This window comes from Madurella fahalii, assembly GCF_045866475.1.
Source record: "Madurella fahalii IFM 68171 DNA, scaffold_6, whole genome shotgun sequence".
NCBI lineage: Eukaryota > Fungi > Ascomycota > Sordariomycetes > Sordariales > Madurella > Madurella fahalii.
The window spans coordinates 2,226,419-2,246,230 of NW_027263976.1; the positions used below are offsets into that span (position 1 = coordinate 2,226,419).

The 19,812-nt window shown below is 56.5% G+C and overlaps 7 protein-coding genes across 7 annotated transcripts; 2 read left to right on the top strand and 5 right to left on the bottom strand.

The window, feature by feature from the left end:
- Positions 1-149: 149 nt before the first annotated feature.
- On the bottom strand, positions 150-4,375 carry DRS2 (aminophospholipid translocase; the record flags this gene model as incomplete). Its single annotated transcript, XM_071066114.1, has 3 exons — positions 150-324; positions 430-1,097; positions 1,157-4,375. 3 exons carry the CDS (start codon positions 4,373-4,375, stop codon positions 150-152), a joined length of 4,062 nt encoding a protein of 1,353 aa, XP_070922215.1.
- A 730-nt stretch (positions 4,376-5,105) lies between these two features.
- On the top strand, positions 5,106-5,581 carry MFIFM68171_10696 (uncharacterized protein; the record flags this gene model as incomplete). The annotated part of the gene is made up of 3 exons (XM_071066115.1): positions 5,106-5,258; positions 5,324-5,447; positions 5,502-5,581. The coding sequence occupies 3 exons, from the start codon at positions 5,106-5,108 to the stop codon at positions 5,579-5,581; spliced, it is 357 nt and encodes a 118-aa protein (XP_070922216.1).
- A 477-nt stretch (positions 5,582-6,058) lies between these two features.
- MFIFM68171_10697 (uncharacterized protein) lies at positions 6,059-7,111 on the bottom strand (the record flags this gene model as incomplete). Its single annotated transcript, XM_071066116.1, has 1 exon — positions 6,059-7,111. One exon carries the CDS (start codon positions 7,109-7,111, stop codon positions 6,059-6,061), a length of 1,053 nt encoding a protein of 350 aa, XP_070922217.1.
- Positions 7,112-8,255: 1,144 nt separating this feature from the next.
- MFIFM68171_10698 (uncharacterized protein) lies at positions 8,256-9,354 on the bottom strand (the record flags this gene model as incomplete). Its single annotated transcript, XM_071066117.1, has 3 exons — positions 8,256-8,657; positions 8,711-8,779; positions 8,836-9,354. 3 exons carry the CDS (start codon positions 9,352-9,354, stop codon positions 8,256-8,258), a joined length of 990 nt encoding a protein of 329 aa, XP_070922218.1.
- A 635-nt stretch (positions 9,355-9,989) lies between these two features.
- On the top strand, positions 9,990-10,479 carry ini1 (Pre-mRNA-splicing factor ini1; the record flags this gene model as incomplete). The annotated part of the gene is made up of 3 exons (XM_071066118.1): positions 9,990-10,006; positions 10,095-10,368; positions 10,438-10,479. 3 exons carry the CDS (start codon positions 9,990-9,992, stop codon positions 10,477-10,479), a joined length of 333 nt encoding a protein of 110 aa, XP_070922219.1.
- A 374-nt stretch (positions 10,480-10,853) lies between these two features.
- On the bottom strand, positions 10,854-12,424 carry MFIFM68171_10700 (uncharacterized protein; the record flags this gene model as incomplete). The annotated part of the gene is made up of 2 exons (XM_071066119.1): positions 10,854-11,868; positions 11,943-12,424. The coding sequence occupies 2 exons, from the start codon at positions 12,422-12,424 to the stop codon at positions 10,854-10,856; spliced, it is 1,497 nt and encodes a 498-aa protein (XP_070922220.1).
- Positions 12,425-13,975: 1,551 nt separating this feature from the next.
- On the bottom strand, positions 13,976-19,460 carry UTP10 (snoRNA-binding rRNA-processing protein utp10; the record flags this gene model as incomplete). Its single annotated transcript, XM_071066120.1, has 3 exons — positions 13,976-14,881; positions 14,934-19,035; positions 19,084-19,460. The coding sequence occupies 3 exons, from the start codon at positions 19,458-19,460 to the stop codon at positions 13,976-13,978; spliced, it is 5,385 nt and encodes a 1,794-aa protein (XP_070922221.1).
- Between the last annotated feature and the right edge of the window lie 352 nt (positions 19,461-19,812).

Consider the following 19,812-nt stretch of genomic DNA (forward strand, 5'->3'; position numbering starts at 1 on the left):
TCCACGCACAGCCCATTCCCTTCCCTTCCCTTCCATCCCATCCCATGCCATTCCATCGCACCACACCCCCCAAATCAACCAACCAATCAATCACTCATTAGAAAACGCAGTACAAAAAATGATACAGCCCAAAAAGAACGGAGTAAAAACTAGTGCGGCCTCGAACTCGCCATTTCGCCGTACCTCCCGCGATGCTGCGTCGTATCATACGCCTGCAGCACCCTCGTCTGTGACTCATCGGCCTGCGAGAAGGCATACCCGCGCTGCTTGCGCATGCGCTGTACCTGCCTGACCTTTCGGATCGCCTTCTGGAATTGTTCCATTCTGTTTTTTAATCTCAAGATTAGCTCCTAGGGACTCCCAAGCAAAAACAGATTCTCGGGGGAAGAAGGCTATAAAAAAGAAGAAATAGAAAAGAGAAAAACATACCGTGGCCTATAATCTTGAATATTATATTTCTGAATCTCCTGCACATGGTGGTACGCCTCGGGCCTCCACAGCCGCTTGCTAAACTTCCACGCAAAGTCCCTCGCCAGGCACAGGATCGCCAGCGTCGGCATCTGCAGCCAGAACAGGGGACTCGTGAACAGGCGGGGGATCAAACCATGGTACTCGGTCGAGAAGCCTAGCTTGGGCGCCACGGTGCCGTAGACGGCGACGAATACGATCCAGATGGCCATGGAGCCCGGGATGGCGATGACGTGGTACTTTGTCCAGTTGTTGGTCACGAGCGAGGCTTTGCCGAGGACGGTCAACAGCACGGCGCCGTACATGGCCGTTCCCCACAGCCATTTCCCGCCGGGGATGCTGTTGTTCTGCACGCCGTCGTGGATCCAGAAGAGGGAGGCGCCTACGTAGAGGATGATGGAGTGGTAGACGGCCGTGAGGATCCAAGCGGCAAACACGCGGATCTTGAAAAAGGTGTTTTTCTGGCCGAGGTTGTAGAGCTGCGGGTAACGGTCGAGCAGGCGCGCCGAGACGAACTGATCGAGGATACCGAGCACCAGCGGGGGAAGAACCGTGTAAAAGACGTTGTAAAAGGACAGGGTCCAGGACTCGTAGATAACTTCACCGGAGAAGACGTTTTGGAAGACGTACTATCGCAGGTTAGTACTTGGGCAAACAACCATGACAAGACGGGGTGAGGGATGCCTACCCAAAACTGCGTGAGATAAAGCGTAATGTTCTTGTAAAACGAGAATAGAATCGTCTTGGCAATCCGGTGGTAGCTCCAAGCGCCGTGGACGAGCAGCAGTTTGCGGAGGAAGCGGAACTGGGCGACCGACACGTCTGCGCTGCGTGCAGCCTGGAGACCCTCCACACCACTGATGCCAATACCAATGTGAGCGGCCTGGATCATCGAGACGTCGTTGGCTCCGTCACCGATAGCGAGCAGGATCGACTCCTTCTGATACTTCTTGACCAGCTTGACCACCATTGCCTTTTGCAGGGGCGAGACACGGCAGCAAATGACTGCCTTGCACATGACGGCGAGATCGAGGAAGAGCTTCTCTAGGTCTTTCTCCAGAGCGTAAGTCAACGACTTTCCGTCAATGACAAGCGCTAGCGTTTCCGTCTCGATAGTGGCGTCGCCCTGCATCCGGATGGCGTCCAGTTTCTTCTGGATGTTGTCCCTCGTCGCGGCTGCGCTCTCCTCGTTGACGATCAGGAGCATCATGTCCTCGCTGAGAAGTTTGCAACTCATGCCGATATTGATGGCGGTCTCTTGTCTGTCGCCAGTCAAGACCCAGACCTTGATGCCGGCTTCCTGAAGCGTGTGGATAGTCTCGGGCACGCCGTCCTGCAGCCGGTCCTCAATGGCGGTGGCTCCGAGAAGGTAAAAGTCATGTTCGATGATCTCGGCAGCCTTGTCTAGCTCCTCGGCGCGGGTGCCGCCAACCGTCGTCTGCGCCTTCTCGTAGACCTGGAACCACTCTTGGAACTCGTGCTCCGGAATCTCGCGCATGGCCAAGCAGAGTGTCCGCAGCCCCTCCGACGCATACTCCTCAAGATGACGGAGGGTGACATCAACGTGCGGGTTGCTCTCGTTGAGGCGCTCCAGGATAACCGTGTCAGCGCCCTTGCAGTAGCATCGAACCTTGCCGTCGGGGCAGCGGTAAATGGTCGACATCCTCTTCCGGGTCGAATTGAACTCGCAGACGGCCAACAGCTCGTACTCGAGCTGCTGCCCATTCGCCTCGATGATGACGGCGCGCGGCTTGCGCGCCACAAACTTGTAGCCCAGCTGTACGGCGCCTTCGACGAGGGCCCCCTCGTCAGGGGAAGCGGCCTGGTACTTGATCCGTCCGTCCTCGTCCTGCTCCGGAATCACTGTGTGGCAGGTCGCAAGCAAAGTAAGGAAGTGGTCTATGGCTTGGGCGGTGGCATGGCCCTTGATGTTTTCCCGCAGCTGCTTGAACTCGTGGATGCCAACTTCGATGCCATCCTCGATGGTCGGAACGCGGTCTTCGGGGACTGTCTCGGCGTACATGATGCCGGCAATCGAGCATGCCTTGAACTCCATCTGGTTGCACGTCAGGGTGCCCGTCTTGTCCGAGAAGACGTACTCGACCATGCCCAACTCCTCCACCAAACTCGAGGTCCGGCAGTTCGCGGGCGTGTCGGTGACATCGTAATAAATATCCATGTCGTCGTTGATGAGGATTCCGTGCCAGTACTTGACTATCTCGAGCGTGACGAAGAGCGAGATGGGGACGAGCGACGAGAAAAGCACCCAGTATGTGACCATGTCCTTGACGAAGATGCGAGCGACAGCCGAAGCACCATCGAGTCTCTCGAGTTTGAGATACGCGAGGCCATCGCCCGACACACTCCGCATGATCAGGTCGCCAACTGTGGAGATGACGCTCAGTACCAGCAGCATCCCCACGAGCACCAAGACCAGCATGTTCAACTGCTTCTCGACTCTTGTCCGCTTGATGGGCGCCGCAGTCGCGTTTCGCATCAGTTTGGTCTCGTGGCCAGTAAAGACAACAACGCCGTGGATCCAGGGGGTGTTGCGCAGAGTGGCGCCCCGGAGCAGCAATTGCTCAGGGTTTAGGGGGAGCTCCTTCTCCCCCCCGCCGGCCTGCATGGTCAACGTGGCCTCGTATGTGTACAAGCTGCTGTTGGGCTGTTCAGAGCGGAGTCTACCCCCCAGTCGGCTTAGCTCGCTCGAGCTCACCATGGACGAAGTTTCCGGCAGCGCCTGCTTGATTTTGAGATTGGTCTCTCCGTCAAGATTGGCCGTCTCAATATAGCACAGACCCTCGGGCTCCGAACTCGCCAACAGGACCAGGTCAGCGGGGAACGGTTCCTCGGACTCGACACGGACGATATCCCCCACAGCGACGTTGATCCATTTGGTCTCGGTAAAAGAGGAGCCTCGCAATACTCGGGCCTTGGACATGTTGAGGGCCTTGTCGGCCTGTTTCCGCCGGTAGTCCTCGACCAATTCCTTGCCTGCCGAGACCATGAGCACGATGATAAGGGGGCCGATGGTGGTGTATCGGTTAGTAGGCGAAAGGCCCGGGATCTGCTGTAGACCGGCGGTAAACAAGAAGAAGATGTTGGCGAATTTCGAGAACTGTTCGAAGAGGAACTTGGGAAGGAATGTCGCGATGTTGTACTTGGCCGTGGACACATGGTTGTCCACGTACTTGTTGGCGCTGTTTGCGGGGGGGTTATTGAGGTGTATGATGCGGGGTCCGAGTGTCGATGGGTCTGGCTTCGCTCGCCCAAAACCAAACTTGAAGTTTCCCATGTCGAACTTCTTCTCTTTTGGAGGCGGCGCCCCAACCCCAGTGCCTGTTCGGCCCCCGGCGCCCGACTCGGTCAGGGGCAGGTCCATCTCCGAGTAGCCCTGGCCCATTCCCAGTCTGTTTTTTACTTTCCCGAAAAAGCCGCCGCCCAGGCTCAGGACGCTGTTTCGTTTCCTCGCGTTCCCCCGCGCTTCCGACGACGGGCCGCCCCCGGCGATGGCGCCGTCCTGGTGATAGTAGGATCCACCATCGTCCGGGTAGTCGTCAAAGTCGTCAGCATACCTCTGAAAGTTCCCCAGGTCTGATGTTTGGCTATACTGCCTATCTATTTCCGACCCGTAGGGACCCACGGGCCGCGCCACGGAGCTCGAAGGGCCGGCCGGAGGTGGCCTTCCGGGGGGTTGCCTTGGCTGCGCGGAACCGACAAAGTCGTCGTATGATACGGAGGGTCGGGACGGCGCACCATCTTGGTCGTAAGCGTACGAGTTGAGGAGATCGTCGTCGGTCAGGACAGACCGCTGCCCTGAGTGGTATACGGGTTGTTCATTATCTAGATCGAGCAGCAGGTCATTCCGGGAGCTCGAGGAGGCTCCGGGAGGTGGACGGCCAGCCATGCCAGAGGGCGGCGCCGCTCAGGGCAATCGGGTCGAGCGGTGGTCGGAGACGGGCGTCAAAGCATTGATCGACGGCGAGGCGTGCGGAAACGAGCGAAGCACGGCGAGATTCTCGAGCAATCGGCGGGATCGAGATGGGCGAAAATGCCGACGGGGTTGGGATGTCGTGTTAGCTGCAAAGCACAGCCTCCTTTTCTGGCGTCGTCAGCCCTAGCCGTGCAGGGCGAGACTCGGCTGTCAGGGCCAGTCGGGACGTGTCAACAAGCCGTCGGGCCTGGCACGTTTCTCTCAAATCGCGAGATGGTGTCTGCAGTGATGCGCGTGTCGGCAGAGACTCGTTCGACGAGTTCAGCTTAAGGGTATGGAACGGCGCAGACAATCAAAAGTAAGGGGTCCGCTGTAGGAATAGATTTTGGGACACTAGCGCACTCGTTTGGGGACGTCACCCAGGCCCGTCGGCTGCTGCGTGAAAGAGGTGCAGGTGCTGTTTCGGACGACTTCTGGGCCAATCAGCAGCGCTGCCGAAATCTTGCCTGGTTAGCCGGGAGGCTTGGTTCGGGGATGACATAAGCAACCTTGCCCCTTGGCGTGGCCTCTTACAAGGCTTCGCCTCGCCTCTCATCTCATCGACGACAATCATCATTATATCGACTTGGGCCCTGCCTGTGCGCCACTGCGATACGCAACCGGCTTGGTGATTTTCGGCTGGAAAGAGAGAGAGAGAGAGACCATGGTTTGCGCAAAGTGCCAGAAGCTCAACAAGACGACGCTCGCCACCCCCGGCGTCAAGAAGAAGAGCGAAATGTATTACGGCTCCCCAGCGTCGTCATCGTCATCGCTCGGGAAGAAGTCAGCCACAATCGGCCAGACCGGCGTCTCAAAGGTGTGTATCGACATAAATAGCCCATAATCATCCGTGTATATCTTATCGACTGACCATCTCCGCAGAGCAAGCTGCTCTCCAAGGCGGCAAAGAACCCTTATGCGCAGTATGCGAGTTCGTGTACGCGGTGCAAAGTCAAGGTCTCCCAGGGGCACACGTATTGTAACCAGTGCGCTTATCGATCAGACGGTGCGTCTTGAGCCCTGTGGTCTGCGTTTGGCCTGCCGCTGACACAGAAAATAGCATGCGCCATATGTGGCAAGTCAAACAAGGCAAAAACCGCCGTGCCTACCGTCGACGGCCAGAAGCGCTCTCTGAAGTGAGGGGTGCATTCAAGTCGCCAAATCCTAACTTAGACGGGCGATCGTAAATGAAGCATATGAGCAGGCTAGTGGCCGTTATTGGCGACAGGGTGATGCTAGATGATGATGAGTCTCTCTTCATCATACCGCGACGACCACACTTCCCGTGGATCACGCCTTCATCGCGAACGACAAGTGAAGTTAGCCGGAGGTGTGTTATTGTTCCCGGCGCATCTACGGGTCGATTTACTAAGTTTCGGGGTTTTGAGAAAGCTAGGGTTGAGACGGTCTAGCATGCAAGATGGAGCATTGTGGAACAGTGTTACAGATACATGTACTACTATGTGTTGGTACACGGGGGCCGGCACCGATTTTCCGGGAGAACCGCTGGTGGGACTAGTGGAAGACGGCTTCTAGCACTCCCGGCATTGTATGATACCCAAAGACGAGTCCGAACTCCGACCCCCTCCTATGACACCTCAATCTCTGTATCTATCCTCAAATCGAAGCCTTGAGTGGCCCCTCCTTCAGAAACCTCTCCAAGAATTCCGAGATATGCGCATTCACCTCCGCCGGCTTCTCCCACAGCACCCAGTGGCTGGCATTCACCTCCCTCGTAACCAAATCATCACAGTACTCATCCATCGCTGCCGCCATTGTGGGGGGCAGCGCTTGATCCGCCGACGCAGTGACCATCAGCGCGGGCGTCTTGATCCTGAACCTCTCCGCCTTCACCAACTCCACCTCCTCCTCGAAATTGACCTTGTCCGTCCTGTACCAGTTCAGCGGCCACTTCATCCCCTTTCTCGCATACTCCTCCACATAGAAATCCATCTCCTCCTTGCTCATCAACGGACTCTCTCCAACCATCCCTCGCTCCACCAAGTCCAACCTCACCCCTTTCGTGGGATCAAACAGCGGCGCCTCCCCGTTCTTTCCCCTCGCCCCATAACAGATATTCAAAAAACCCCTAATCCCCTCCTTCCCTGCGGCCGCCCTCTCGACTTCGTGGCCTTCCCACTGCAACTGATACCCAAAGTTGGGCAACCGCTTGACCACCTCCTCCTTGGGGAGGTAGACGGGGCTCGGAGGCCAGTAGGGGGTGCAGACGCTGAACACGCAGCGGAGCAGGTCGGGGCGCCAGAGGGCGAAGCGCCACGCCACGGCGCCGCCCCAGTCGTGGCCGCCCAGGACGATCTTCTCGCCCTCCCCCTCCGCGTCCGGTCCGAGGACGTGCCGGACCAGGCTCGCGAGGTCGTCGACGACGCTCTTGAACGAGTACGCCGACAGCTCCGCCGGCGCCGAGCTGCCCCCGTAGCCGGGCAGGTCCGGCGCGATGACCCGCAGGGAGAGCGCCCCAGCGAGGTGCGGGATCTGGCACCGCCACCCGAACGAGAGGTCCGGGAAGCCGTGGATGAGGAGGCACGTGGCTACCGGGGCGGTGCCCGAGGGGGGCTCGGCGAGGAGGTAGTGGTAGGTTTTGGATGTGTTGGGAACGGTGAAGGTCCGGTGCTGGACGCGCGGGTCGGTGGGAGTGAGTTTGTCGGCCATGGTGGGCAACTTCGTCCTGAGGGATGGCTTGTTAGGAGGTGTGTTTTGGAATAACGGGGTGGTGGGCGGTTTGGGAGTGGTTGAGTGGGTGGAGCGTGGGGTCGAGTCTTAACTTACAAGAGGCTGGAGTAGCAAGGTGAGGAGCGGGTGAGTAGCTCGGGGAAGGTATGGAAAGGGTGAAACACGATAACATCTCCCACCGAATCCTGCAAATTTGCAGTTGGCCTCAAGGGATTTTATACGGCGGAGAAGCCTGAGATAGGCAACACCAAGAAAGCGAGCTCCCCGCCCCCCCTCCCCGCCGGAGCTTTAGGAGGTACCTACAACCCCCCTGTACGTCATGGGCCCCGCATCTACTCCAACTGCAAGTCAACCGAGGCAGAGCTTGACATCTATGGCAGAGCAGGGGTATGCGCAACTGCCGGTTGCGAGGGTATGGCAAGAGAGTCTCGATTACTGATCAGAGGCCGTGGAAATAATGCGAGCCAGACAGAGACACACCAACTGCTTCGGATGTATAATTCTCTATGTCGAGTCAGTAGTACGAGCGGCCAGGTGGGGCAAATCCGAGCATCTGTTGTCGGATGCGATGGAGCGTCGTAGCGTCATGTCAACGCAAGGTATCGCTTTGGAAAACAACCTTTTTCTTTCTCTCTATATTATTAAGCGCTCTACCGCGCACGCATAGCTCTCTGTCGCCGTGTGCAGACGACCGGCTCCAGCCACCGTACGATAACACGTGGAACTACCTTCTCCAGAACATAGCCGTGTCTCTCGAAATCGCTGCTACCTTCTGGTTACGGCGACCTGCTGCGCGCGTTTCGGCATCTTCGGCGCCGCCGACTCTGCAGTAGGTGGCAGCACGCGCCGCGCAATCCCGACGGACGCTTACCCGACGGACGTTTTACGCACCTGACGTCCATCCCTGATCTGGAGACGGCCGGTACCGAACCCCCTTCATGTTGCTGGCTTACCTCAAGGCCAGGGATACCTCTCACCGCACATAAATCCTCCGAGTGCCGGGACGATGAGTCACTAAATACACTTGAGAACACAGCCTGGGCGCGTACAAGACTTTCTATACTTACAACCTAAGCAATCAACTCGGAACGAACACCGTGGCCGCAGAAGAGGCAGGTTAAGGTTAGTAAATCACTGTGTCCTCCTCATCCTGTACCATTTCATCCCCATTCTCATCATGGTCCTTGTCATGGTAATTCCGTGTCTTTGACGGCGGCCGTGCCTCGTCACCGGGGTTAGTATCTTGCTGCGTATGCTTGGGCTCACCAACCGGGGCTTCTTCTGCTTGTGCATCTGGCTCTTGTTCTTGCCCTTGCTCTGGTTCCGGTTCTGGCTCTGGCGGCCGCCGCTGTTGTCGTGGAGGGGATGGGGATCGTGACGGCGGAGTAATACCCAACTCCTTCAGCCGCTGCGCCTTCCGCGCTTTAAATTCGCGCCTTTCCCTCTCGATGGTTTCCTGGGTGGCATAAATTTGGTCTTTGATGGTTTCCTCTTGGTTTTTGGTGAGTTCCCAGGGGAGGTAGCGCTAGTGGATCTGTCAGTTGTGGCTTCGGGTTGAAAGGGTGGACATCTGCCTACCAAACTGGGCTTGCTTCTTGTCTCTAGGCTATGCGCCCTTGCCAGCATACTAGAATGTCGGGATTGCATCTGCGCAGCACTGGGTCAGCCACATGCTCGACGGGGAGATGGCCTGGACCACATACCGCTTGTTCGTCCAGCTTGATTTGCTCAATCTGGCGCGCCCTCCTGACCTTCTCTAGCTTCTCGGCTCTGCGCTTGTCGTCCTCGGCCCGTCGTTGCTGTGCCTTTTCCTGCTGTCGCCGCTCGATCTCGAGCCTCTTTTGTTGCTGGGAGCTTGACGCGGGCCGACTCAGGGCCGTGAGCAAGCCACCAAACAAGCGCTGTCCTCGCTTCCTCTCCTCCTGACTGACGCTTTTGCGGACGGGAAAGCCGCCCGCGACGGACGGACGCCGTGCCTCTGGTGATTGCCGAGCGTCGGGCTCAGGTCCTGTTTCTTGTGCGCTTGCAGGCGGTTTCTCGGTGCGTGATCCACCTGGCTCCTTGATTGGCGTGATTCCGTTGTGCGGTTCTCTCAGCTCACTGCCAACGCCGCTGTTCTCGTCGCCGTCCTCGACCTTAGTGCGTTTGATAAACGTTGCGTCCTCTGGTGGCTCGGTCGAGGCCTTCCGCTTGTTCGTGATGATATCTTCTGCTTCAGCCATCTCGTTGCCGTTGCGGCGCGATTGCGCGATTGCAGGGCGATGAACGCGGAGTGAATTTGGGGATGGGTGTGCTTCGGTGCTTTTAGTGCGCGGGGGGTGGGGATCGCAGCGTGCTTAATGATGTGTAGCAGCTAACTTCGGCCCTGTAATATGGAAAAGCTGAAGCGGGTCCAGGAAGGTCCCGAGTAGGCGACTTTTGTTTTTATCAAGATAACTTACGGGATAAAGCCCTTAACATCTTGAATGGAGTGCTTATCCGGAGCTGTTCTCGAGGCTCCAGGAATGGAGTGGGTCCCGCGAACGTAGCATTATCACTTGCGCAAACGAAACTTACCGTAATCTATACCTAAATTACACAGAATACGCCACACATGCCGAGGCTGGGAAACCAGATTTCCGCTGACGTACCCAGCATTTTCAGTCGCGTGTAATCCGCCTCTCGCATCTTCCATCTTCAACCTCGCGACAACAAATTTAACACGGCAAGCAAGCGCCACCTCAACATAGTCGCGCCAGACCAGCCTTTTTACATAAAGAGCGCGGTTCTCCCTTCGTCCCCTCTTCTCCGTCCAATCCCGTTTTCCCCGAAACCAGCCCCCTCAACAGAGCAGGAAACAGCAGAAGAAACCATCACCATGTCCCGCCACCATCCGTACGTCCCCCCCCCCCCCCCCCCCCCCCCCCCGGGCTCATCTCGCCGTCCCTTTTCTTCCCCAACCCTCACTGACACAAAACCCCAGCGACCTAGTAATGTGCCGCAAGCAATCCGGCATTGCCATTGGCCGGCTCTGCGACAAGTGCGACGGCAAGTGCCCCGTGTGCGACTCATACGTGCGGCCGACAACGCTGGTGCGCATCTGCGACGAGTGCAGCTTCGGCAACTACCAGAACAAGTGCGTGGTGTGCGGCGGCGAGGGCATCTCGGACGCCTTCTACTGCTTCGAGTGCACGAGGCTCGAGAAAGACCGGGACGGGTGTCCCAAGATTATCAACCTGGGCAGTTCGAGGACGGATGTGAGTATCCCTTATCTTATGGCATATTAGGTTCGAGAGAACAGGGCTGACATATTTTGTGTGCTATAGTTATTCTATCAGAAAAAGACAAATCGGGGGACGGCGTTTTAGTGACGGGGTGGCCCGGGTTTGGGCAGCGTCGCGGATCGGTTATACCGGTGGGAGGTGTTGGGGGGATATGCATACCTACATACCCAGGACGTGGGCGGCAGCATGGGTTTCGATGGCGTTGGGGAGTTAAAGTCGGTTTTTTTAGAGTGGGATATCAAGACTCAGCTACCACGCGGTTTATCTACCACTGTAATTTCTCAAACTATCTGTGTGTGGTGGGATATGAGTACAACTAGGAGACCGTCCATCAATCATCAAACAAAAGAAATAACCTCCCCCCCCCCCCCCCCCCCAGCTCGCAATGCAGGTATAATCGTACAAAGGAGCCTGTCATTCTCCATAACACATTAAACCTCAATCCTCCATTTTGTTAATTATATGTAGCTGACCTTGGTGCCCATGCCAGCCGTGGCCTTCACCTTGCCCCAGCTGAGCCCCAGGACCCTCGCAACCCTCTCACGAACACTCTTGCGCCCGCGCCCCAGCAGCAGGAGCAATCCAATAATAAATGCTAGTGTCCGATACAGCACGTATGGGTTCGTCTGAAGCGCCCTGGCAATCTCATCCATCAGCGCCCTCAAGTTCCCCAACACCATCGACGCTCTGGTCATGAGTGTAGGCGCAGCAACCGCATTCCCATTACCGCCGGAACCAGAGCCAGCAACCATACCCCTTCTTCCCGTGCCCTGCAGCCTCCCTCCCGTGGCACCACCAGCCTGGCCACCTCCGGGCGGTTTACTCTTCCCCGGCTTCCCACCCACCGGGGGGGTGGGGCCGCCCTCGATCCCAAAATCCCCCTCTGTCACCACCGCCTTCCCCCCCTTCTCTTTCGCCTTCTCCCTCTTCGCGCTCTCTGCCGCCGCCGCCGCCGCCGCCGCCTCCTCCTCCCTCTTCACTCTCTCCTCCTCCAACCTCCTCCTCTCCCTCGCCTCGTTCTCGGCCCGCAGCCGCCTCGCCTCCTCAACGTCGCGCCGGATCGCCTCCTCCCGGCGGCGGCGCTCCTCTTCCTCCCGGCGCTCCGCCTCGAGCTGCTCCTCCTGCAGGCCGTGCAGCGCCTGCAGAAACGCCTCGCGCCGCTCGTCGTCCAGCACCGGGCTCACGCTGACGAACTCGCGCGCGTACTCCCACTCGCTGTTGCGCGGCAGCACGTGGAGCGTGTAGAGCTCGAGGAGCTTGACGCGCGCGTTAAGGTCGCGCGGCGTGTCGGCCCCGCCGCCGCGGCGGTGGCTGGCGGCGGACGGGGAGCGGTAGCGCTTGGGGGTTGCGTCGGGGTCCGTGGGGAACCGGTCTGACAGGTCTAGATTAGGAGTGCGGGCGGCGGCGAGGTAGTTTTCGAGGCGTTTCTGGTTGAGGGTTTGGGTTTTGGCGTGCGCGAGGAGGAGAGTGGCTCTATTTGTCGGTTCAGAGAGGTTAGTGGGGTTGGACGGTCTAGAAGAAAGCAAAGGGAAGCCCGGTGCCCGTACAGGTTGATGACTACGTCTGCATCTACGTCGCCCTCGACGCCATGGTAACCATTGCGGACTACCTCCTCCCAGACCTCGCCCTCACGGACCTTCTGGCAGAGAGCTCGCCACTCCTGCGTCCCAAACGCATCCTTGCCCTCGTCCGGTTCGAGTTCGAGAATGGCATTCAGGATGGTCAGGTAGAGACTCCAGACCTTGATCCGTGACGACCGGGACGCTCTGGCTACGGGTGCGGGCTCGAAGGGGGCTTTCGAATCGTCAGACGACGCCGGTGAAACTAGAGGGAAGATGGTCGAGAGCGCCTCGGGCAAACGACGCGTGAGGAACAATGTCGAGGCCTGGCGGTATGTTTTCGATATGTGCGAGGACGAAGAATTGCGCGGTGAAGCGATCGAGGATGACAGCGACGAGATCGAAGCTGTCAAGACGCGGGACTGTGCGAGGCCATCGGATGCCAGGTACGAATTGCGGTTCGATGCCATTGTGGGGTTGACAGGCCGAGCGCGTGTGTTTGCCGGGCTGGCTCAAGTGTTCACGTTCAGATCCACGGTATTGACCGTCAAGCAGGAAACCGGGATCAAACTATGGTGACTCCGAATTCTAGTGCACGGCCATTGTGACGCCAAAGGGAAAGATCACGCCCAGGGAAAGGTGTTGCGATAAGGTTTATCGTCGGACAACACGCGTGGTCGTCCCAATTCCAAGCGGAGACGACATGTGCTGGTGACCTCCCCAAGGCGCAAATTGCTGAAGAGCCTCGGCAAGTCGGTGGGTGAGCCTTGGCCGGGACCTGCCGACGGCGGTCATTGGTGGGGCGGCTCACGTTAGTGGACAACCTCCTCGCTGGGGGAAACCCCGCCAAGAACTCATGTAATGCAGTATCCTGCGCATCGTGAGTCGAGTAAACGGCGATGCCGGCTCTGAACACGTGCATCCTCTGGATGATGCGATATTTAACACTGTGCATAAATCTAATCAAAGCGCGTTGTAGACACCGTCACTGATTTTGAGAGTCAAAGTAGCACTAGCGAGCATCTGAGCCTACAACCCTGGTCTCCCAGCAACGGCAACAACAATTGACTCGGATGCAAAGATTACAACCAGGGTTAAGGTTTATTCCCGCAACAAAAGTCAGCATGGAAGTAGTATCATACTAACCCAAGTTCTGAACGACCTAGTGCAGAGTCTTATATTCTGGCGTCTTGTAAATGCTTACGTAGGGTGACAAAATTTATGATATTCATGGAAGATCAAATCTCTTAACCCATCCTTTCCCTCTCCATACCAGATCCATGGTTACCCTTAAATCACGACTCGCAAACAACCTGATAACCCGTATTCTAGGCCCGGTGGTGCCAGCTGTAAGATTCGATATGGCACTGTAAATTAGTGAGGTGGAGCGTAAATCGCATGATGGCGCAAGCTTCTGCCCCAGGCCCTGGATATCTGCATGATCCCAGGCACCGCGCTCTTCTGATCTGCACATACCGTTTCCTGATCTACCGATTCCTTGATTATAACGGTCAAAATCCTGAACCCATACAAATCTTTATGGGAAATCGTTAGTACCCGGTTACGAAGATCAACGTTACGTCTTTGCTTATTAAACCATACATATCATTATCACCAGGGGGGCCCAATGACGGCCAGAACCCTACTCTACTCACCCGCAGCCTGATACAAGAACTGGAAGACCTGAGGCGCCAACGACGCCAAATGGTAGCCCAGCGGTTGCGGATCAAGACCAGGGGAACTCAGAGGAGCTTAGACCCGTGATTCCAACGCCCCTCACCACCAGGGAAGTAGTCAATATTGTACATTTACAGTCTGGAGAAGGCTTCATGTGCTTGAAACGTGGGTCTCTGGGAATAACGATAATCTTGCTGTAACGGTAGGATGCTTCTGACCAAGCGAATCGTCATGTGCAGGTTAGATAGTACAACAATAAAAATATCTTTGCCCACACACGCAGTATACCGCACTCTCCTCTATCAGCACCTCACCACAAAACATGTGCCCCTATAAAGGGTTTCTCACTGCAACATCGAGTCCAAACTTTCGCCGAGCTTCTCCTCAATCTCCACGATCCACCTCCTATTTTCCCTCTCGACAATCTCATCGTCATCATCCTGCAACTCACTGATATACGGCAGCATTTCGGGCAACGCCTGCAGCCACTCCTCTCCCAGCCGCGCCGTCAGTGCCTGCTGGCACTTGACCCCCGCCAACCGCACCGCCGCCTGCCCAGAACGCAGGTGTTTCAGCAGCGCTCCATTAAGCTCCTTGTGATGTTCCTGCGAGTCAGCCGCGGCGGCCAGCTCCACCACGGCAGGAATCAGATCCTCGGTTGCGTCAACGGCCGTGGCTGCACGGCCGAATTGCTCAATTAGCACCGGCGCGGCGGCACCAAAGTGCGCCGGTGCCTGCCAGAAGCCATCTTGGTCGTGCTCGAAGCACTTGGCGAGGGTGCGCAGGACCCGTTTCCAGAGCTGCTTCTTGTTGGGCTCACTCAGGTCTGTCGTCGACAACACCTTGACCGCGCTCTCGATCACATACGAGGCGTAGCTCGTGACGATTGACTTGAGATTGTCGAAGAAGACGTCGAGGAAGCCGTACACGGCGAGAAGCCGCAGAGTCCGCCCAGCGGTGTCGTTCTTGGGCAGTCCGCTCCATGACCATTCCATAAGCTTGGAAAAAATAGGGCGGAAGGCCGCGTCGTTCAGCTTGTAGATCATCTTAAGCGCGTCTTCACTGATCTTGTCCTCAATCTTGGCCACTTCAGAAGAAGCAAGTGAGCTGGCATCTCCTGAGGCGACCATCCTCCTCACGTCCATAGCCTTGAGGAAGATTGCCGAGAGCGAAGACACATTCTTGGCGACGACCGACTTGGAATGCTTGTCGAGAGCCATTCCCAATACCTGGAGATATTCCGTAATAGCCTGCTACAGTGTTAGCACATGATTGTAACCATGGATACGAAGAAGCACTCACGGAGAAACCAGATTTGGCAGCAACGGCCCAGTTCTGTTCCAGAGCACCGTAGAGAGCCTTGGGATCAACAAGCTTTGCCAGGAACTGGAGACAGTGAGACCGGTTGCTGCTCGATTCGTCGTCTAGCTTCGCAGCGGCGGATGCATTTGAGCAAGTTAGGAGCCGGTTGAGATAAGCGCCCGAGATCATGTAAGGGATATGCTGAGCCAAAGCTGCCATAAAAGCATATGCAGCATTGTGAAGTTCCGTGTCCTGGACATCGCCTGCCAGACTCTCTTCCAGATAGCCTAGTGCTTTGGGAATTGCGACAGGGAGGACAGGGACGATGCCGTCCTGTAGGACGTCCACAAGCGAGGCTAGGCAGAGCAGAGCCATAACACGGAGGCTCTGCGATGACTGGCCGAGGCAGTGATCGCCCGCAATCGTGACGGCTGCCGCGGCGACGGCATCGAGGTCCTTTTTACCATACTTCTCTGAGATCTTGTCGACGCAGGTTACCGCGGTGAGCTTGTAGTTCATATCGTCCGATTCCCGGATGACAGCAGTCAGCTGGGGCAAGAAAGCAAGCAATGCTTCCCTCGACTTGGGGTCCGTGGTGCTTTCGCTGTCTACCCGAAGCTCGAGGGCTCGCAACACCTTCTGCCGCAGTCCGACGTTCGGCCGGTCAAGCAGCGCCTCCACGCTCTTGATGAACTCGGCAATCGAGAGCAGATTGAGATGATTGGACAAGACATCTCCACAGCGATTGTACAATGGCTTCTTGTTCTTAACCGTGCTAGCCAGTGTCAAGATGTTTTCAAGAAGCGTAGCGTAGAGATCGCGGATCTTGCCGGACTCCATGTCGTCCCTCTCGGCCAACTGGGTGATCTCGCGCTTCAGGCGCCTATTCGCAAGCAGGTGCGGGAGAAGATTGAGCTGTTTTGTTGCGGTCTTTTGAGCATCTTGCTCCCCAATCACGTCTTTGCCGAGGAGAGTGCTCGCAAGAGCCGGCTTGGGCTTGAAGATATCGCTGATCAGATCCAGAAGTTTGATGAGAGTCTGGAGTTGAACCTCGACCGAGAAGGAGCTCATCATTTGAGTCGTGAACGAGATCATGTTGTCGGTCGCGGCATATCTGTCGACAAACATGGCAAGCACCGCAAACAGGAAATCCTCCGGCCCAAGATTTTCCACCAACAAGATGAAGAGATCGAGCTTCCGGTTGGAAGGTATATGCTCGTAGGCGGTTACGAAACTGGCGATTAGATCTTTTGTGCTTGCCACCACGTTCCGGCCCCTTTTCCGGAAGGTGTCAATCAGCGGAGGGATGACCTCTCGGACAGTTTGGTTGACAACATGTGCGGAATAGTCATCAGCCTGCTTCAGCACCGAGCTACCCATGAACGTGAATATCGGCATAACGCTTTGTAAAACCACATCGGGGGCCGTCCGAGCCAGGCTGGCCACGAGGAGTAGTGCCGAATTGATGACGGCAGGGCTGGAAGACTTCTGAATGCAGCCCGACAAGATGTCGCCATGGCCGACTGACGCATCGATCACCAAGTCCTTATTGTCCTTATACGCAGGGATCATGGCCAGCAGGCTGCTGAGAACTAGATTCTGAAGGTAGCCCAGCTCAGATCCAACAAGCATGCTAAGATGGTGGAGGTCTGACAGGGTTTGAAACAAGCTTGGGAGTAATCCAGGATGGTTGGCTGGATTGGACTCTTGGACGAGCTCTAAGACGAATGTTGTCTTATTTAGCGCCGCCTTCAGCTCCGGGCTGCTCTGCGAATTCACGATCCGGCCCTGGTCTACCGTGCTCGCTCGTTTCCGCTTGTTTGTGGGCTCGGTCGCGAGACTGATCTCGTGTTGCAGTGAGTTAATCATCTCCAACAGGATGTCCGTCGTTAATTCTACTTTGTGCAGGAAGTCCACAGCCTCCACAATGACGGAGCTCTGGCCTGGCAAGGGTTGAGACTGTGTGATGGTGAACATTGTCTGGGCTGTAGCGAACTTTGTATCCGACTTCATCAATGGCCACATCTTGGTAATGCGGCTAAAGATGGACTGCACGAGTGTTGGCCTAAGAGCGGTCTTCGGATCGTTGATTAGCTGAAAGAACGTTTCGAGGCCTGGGGCATTGTTTGCGATGACAACATCTGTGAGTGCTTCGTCGACGAGCCTCTCCTCAAGCGACTCTCGTGCAGCAAGTTCAGCAGCTTCTGCGCTGCCATGGCTAGCCCACCAACGGAGCAGCGGTAGCAGAAGATCGGTCCTGGAAGTGCCTGAGATGCTCCGGATTTGGTTGAGTGACCGCAGTAAGCGTAACTTGACGGCCAGCAACGGCGTTTCCGTGACATGACCGCAGATGAACTTCAGAATCGAGAGTCTTGTCGAATGGGAAAGGTGCCGCTTTTCCGCATTCTTCCCAGCGGCGCCCTTGGAACTCTCAAGTGCACTCACGAGAACTGCCACGATGTAATCCTCATGAAGGACAGACTCCTCCAAACAAGGGATGAGAACAGAGTGGACAAACGATTTGACGGCGTCTCGATCCAGCGGGCTGACGACGCCGGTCTTGCCATAAAGATCCTTGGAACCCCAAAGCTGCCGCGGCTGTTGTGAAGGGACGTTGAGGAGGGAGCCCAAGACGGCCACAAGATCTGCTGCGGCACGGCGGACTTTCTTTGCCGGGTCACCCAGAGCAACAGCGCAGTAAGGAATGATCGCCTGGAAATCCTTGCCGGCGCAATCGGTTTCCTTCAGTCGAGACTTGACACGTTCCAATGCGGCCACTTTAGCCAGCGTAGGAAATGGCCCGCACCATATCCGTAGATAGAAGCTGAAGTAGAACGAGCTGCTTGATGCTTGAGGACGGCTTAGGACCGGGGTGGCATCGAATCTCTCCAGATCGCTCTCGCCGGCGGCTGCGGACAAGAACACCGTACAGAGATTGTTGAACAAGGCCCCTGGTTCCTGCGACAGACAAGACGACGACGACGGCTCCAGTTTGGACAGTTCTTGTAACGACGAGTCCAAGTCTGGCCGCCCATCAATAATTTCCGGAGCCTTTTCTTCATCTGCATGCTCCGGACTTTGTTCGATTGCCAATTTTGGACGGATTGCAGCACCCAGCTTGAGCTCCAGCTCTTCGATGTTAAAGTCCACCTCCTCGATGGCAGTTCTGATGGCATCCCCGGCATCTCCCCCGGCCCGTGATAAAGTGACGAGGGACGAGCCAATTTCTTTACGGATACGGCCGTCTTCGTCGATCTCGTCGCTGATCTTGTGTGCTGCTAGAAGCATCGCCTTGTAAACAACCTTAACCTGTTTCTCCTGCAGAATGTTCGCTAAGAGGAGAGCGTTGATGGCGGACAGGCTCCGGACATCTCCCTTCTTGGAAAGCCTGTCCATGAAGGCAAGTGCAAGCCCGTTTGCCAACTTATCGACCCGATGCTCCCGGCTGATCTCCAACAGAGTCGGGACAAGATTCTGGACTTTGATGAGTGCTTTGGCCACCCGTGCGGAAACCTGTTTCGCAGACCGATGCTGAGAGAGGATACTAAGGCAGACAAGACCCGGACGGTAGGTATCGACCGTCCAGCCGTGGACCAGCTGCTCCATAAACGCAGAGAGCGCAACGTCGTTCAGACTACCCTTCGCAGCCAGAATTGCAACAATCATGTAGCTTGCGATCTGAATTCCGGGTACCTCTTTCATGACCATTGCCTCGCTTAGAACCGGTCCAATCTGCTGAAGGAGGATATGGTCGTTCTCCAGCTGAATACTCTTCCTGCCGGACCGCATCTTGTCGAGCATGCCATTGACCGCCTCAGCCATAACGCCACCCCAGAACGATACCAGACCTGGATATTCTTGCTTAGCCCGGCAGGATTCGAGTGTGTACTGGGAAATGGCCGAGAGCAGTTCGGGTCGGTTTGTTGCTTGCTGCACAATGGCAGCCCGCGGCGGGGCTGTCAAAGACCGGATATAGGGGTCTAGGAACCTGTACTGTTGGGGAATCTTTGCGGGCAAGATGGAAAGCAGCGTGACGAAAGCTGGGGTGGTGTGGTATGGAAGGAAGGTGGTGATGAGGCTCGCCGTGTTGAATTCATGGATCCTTTGACTTTGTCAGTGCTGTTACAAGGATCCAAGGCGCATTACCTACCGGAATCTCCGTATCAGCCATTCTATTGTCTTAATAGCAGGCATGAGCCGCAGTCGACTCCCGGCCAGGTGGAGGAACGAGTTGACGCGCTTGTCCAGAGCCGCATTCTCGTCGGCTGTCAATTGCGTTCGGTCGGCATCCTGACTCTGCTCGCTGAAGAGCGTCGTCCCGAACTGGGCGAAGCGCGGGTCGAGACGGCTGAGTTCCTCGAAGCCCTCGTAGCATACCGCGTAGATCTCGGGAAAGGTTTGGCCGGCGGCTTCTCGAGGCTCCCAGATTAGGGACTTTGAGTGGGTGGCCTTGAGTGCCTTTGAGTTCAAGCTGGTCCGAGAGTTGGCCGCGATCTGCGCCAACTGCGCAGAGAGAGACGTCGCCATCCTAGGAGGATGTTATCCCCGGACAGCCTTAGTGGGCTTCGTTTGCGACAGAGATCACCGGGTCAACATGGAGAGTATGCGGCCCTCGTAATTCAAATTAACAGGCCCTTTTCCGGGATCCAGGTGGCAGGCAATAGTGTCCACGACAATCTCAGCGAAGGTAGACTGCCAAAGATGTAGCGCCAGTGCGTTCGGCCACAAACCGACCAACCTACAGGGTGGTTGAGGGGCAGTCGTGTGTCGCAAGTAAATACGAATTTTTTTTTTTTTCTTCTTTTTTCTTTCTAATCGGAAAACTGCAGCATATCTCGGCGGCTGTCCCACCGACGTCCCTCTCAGCTCCAGAAATTTT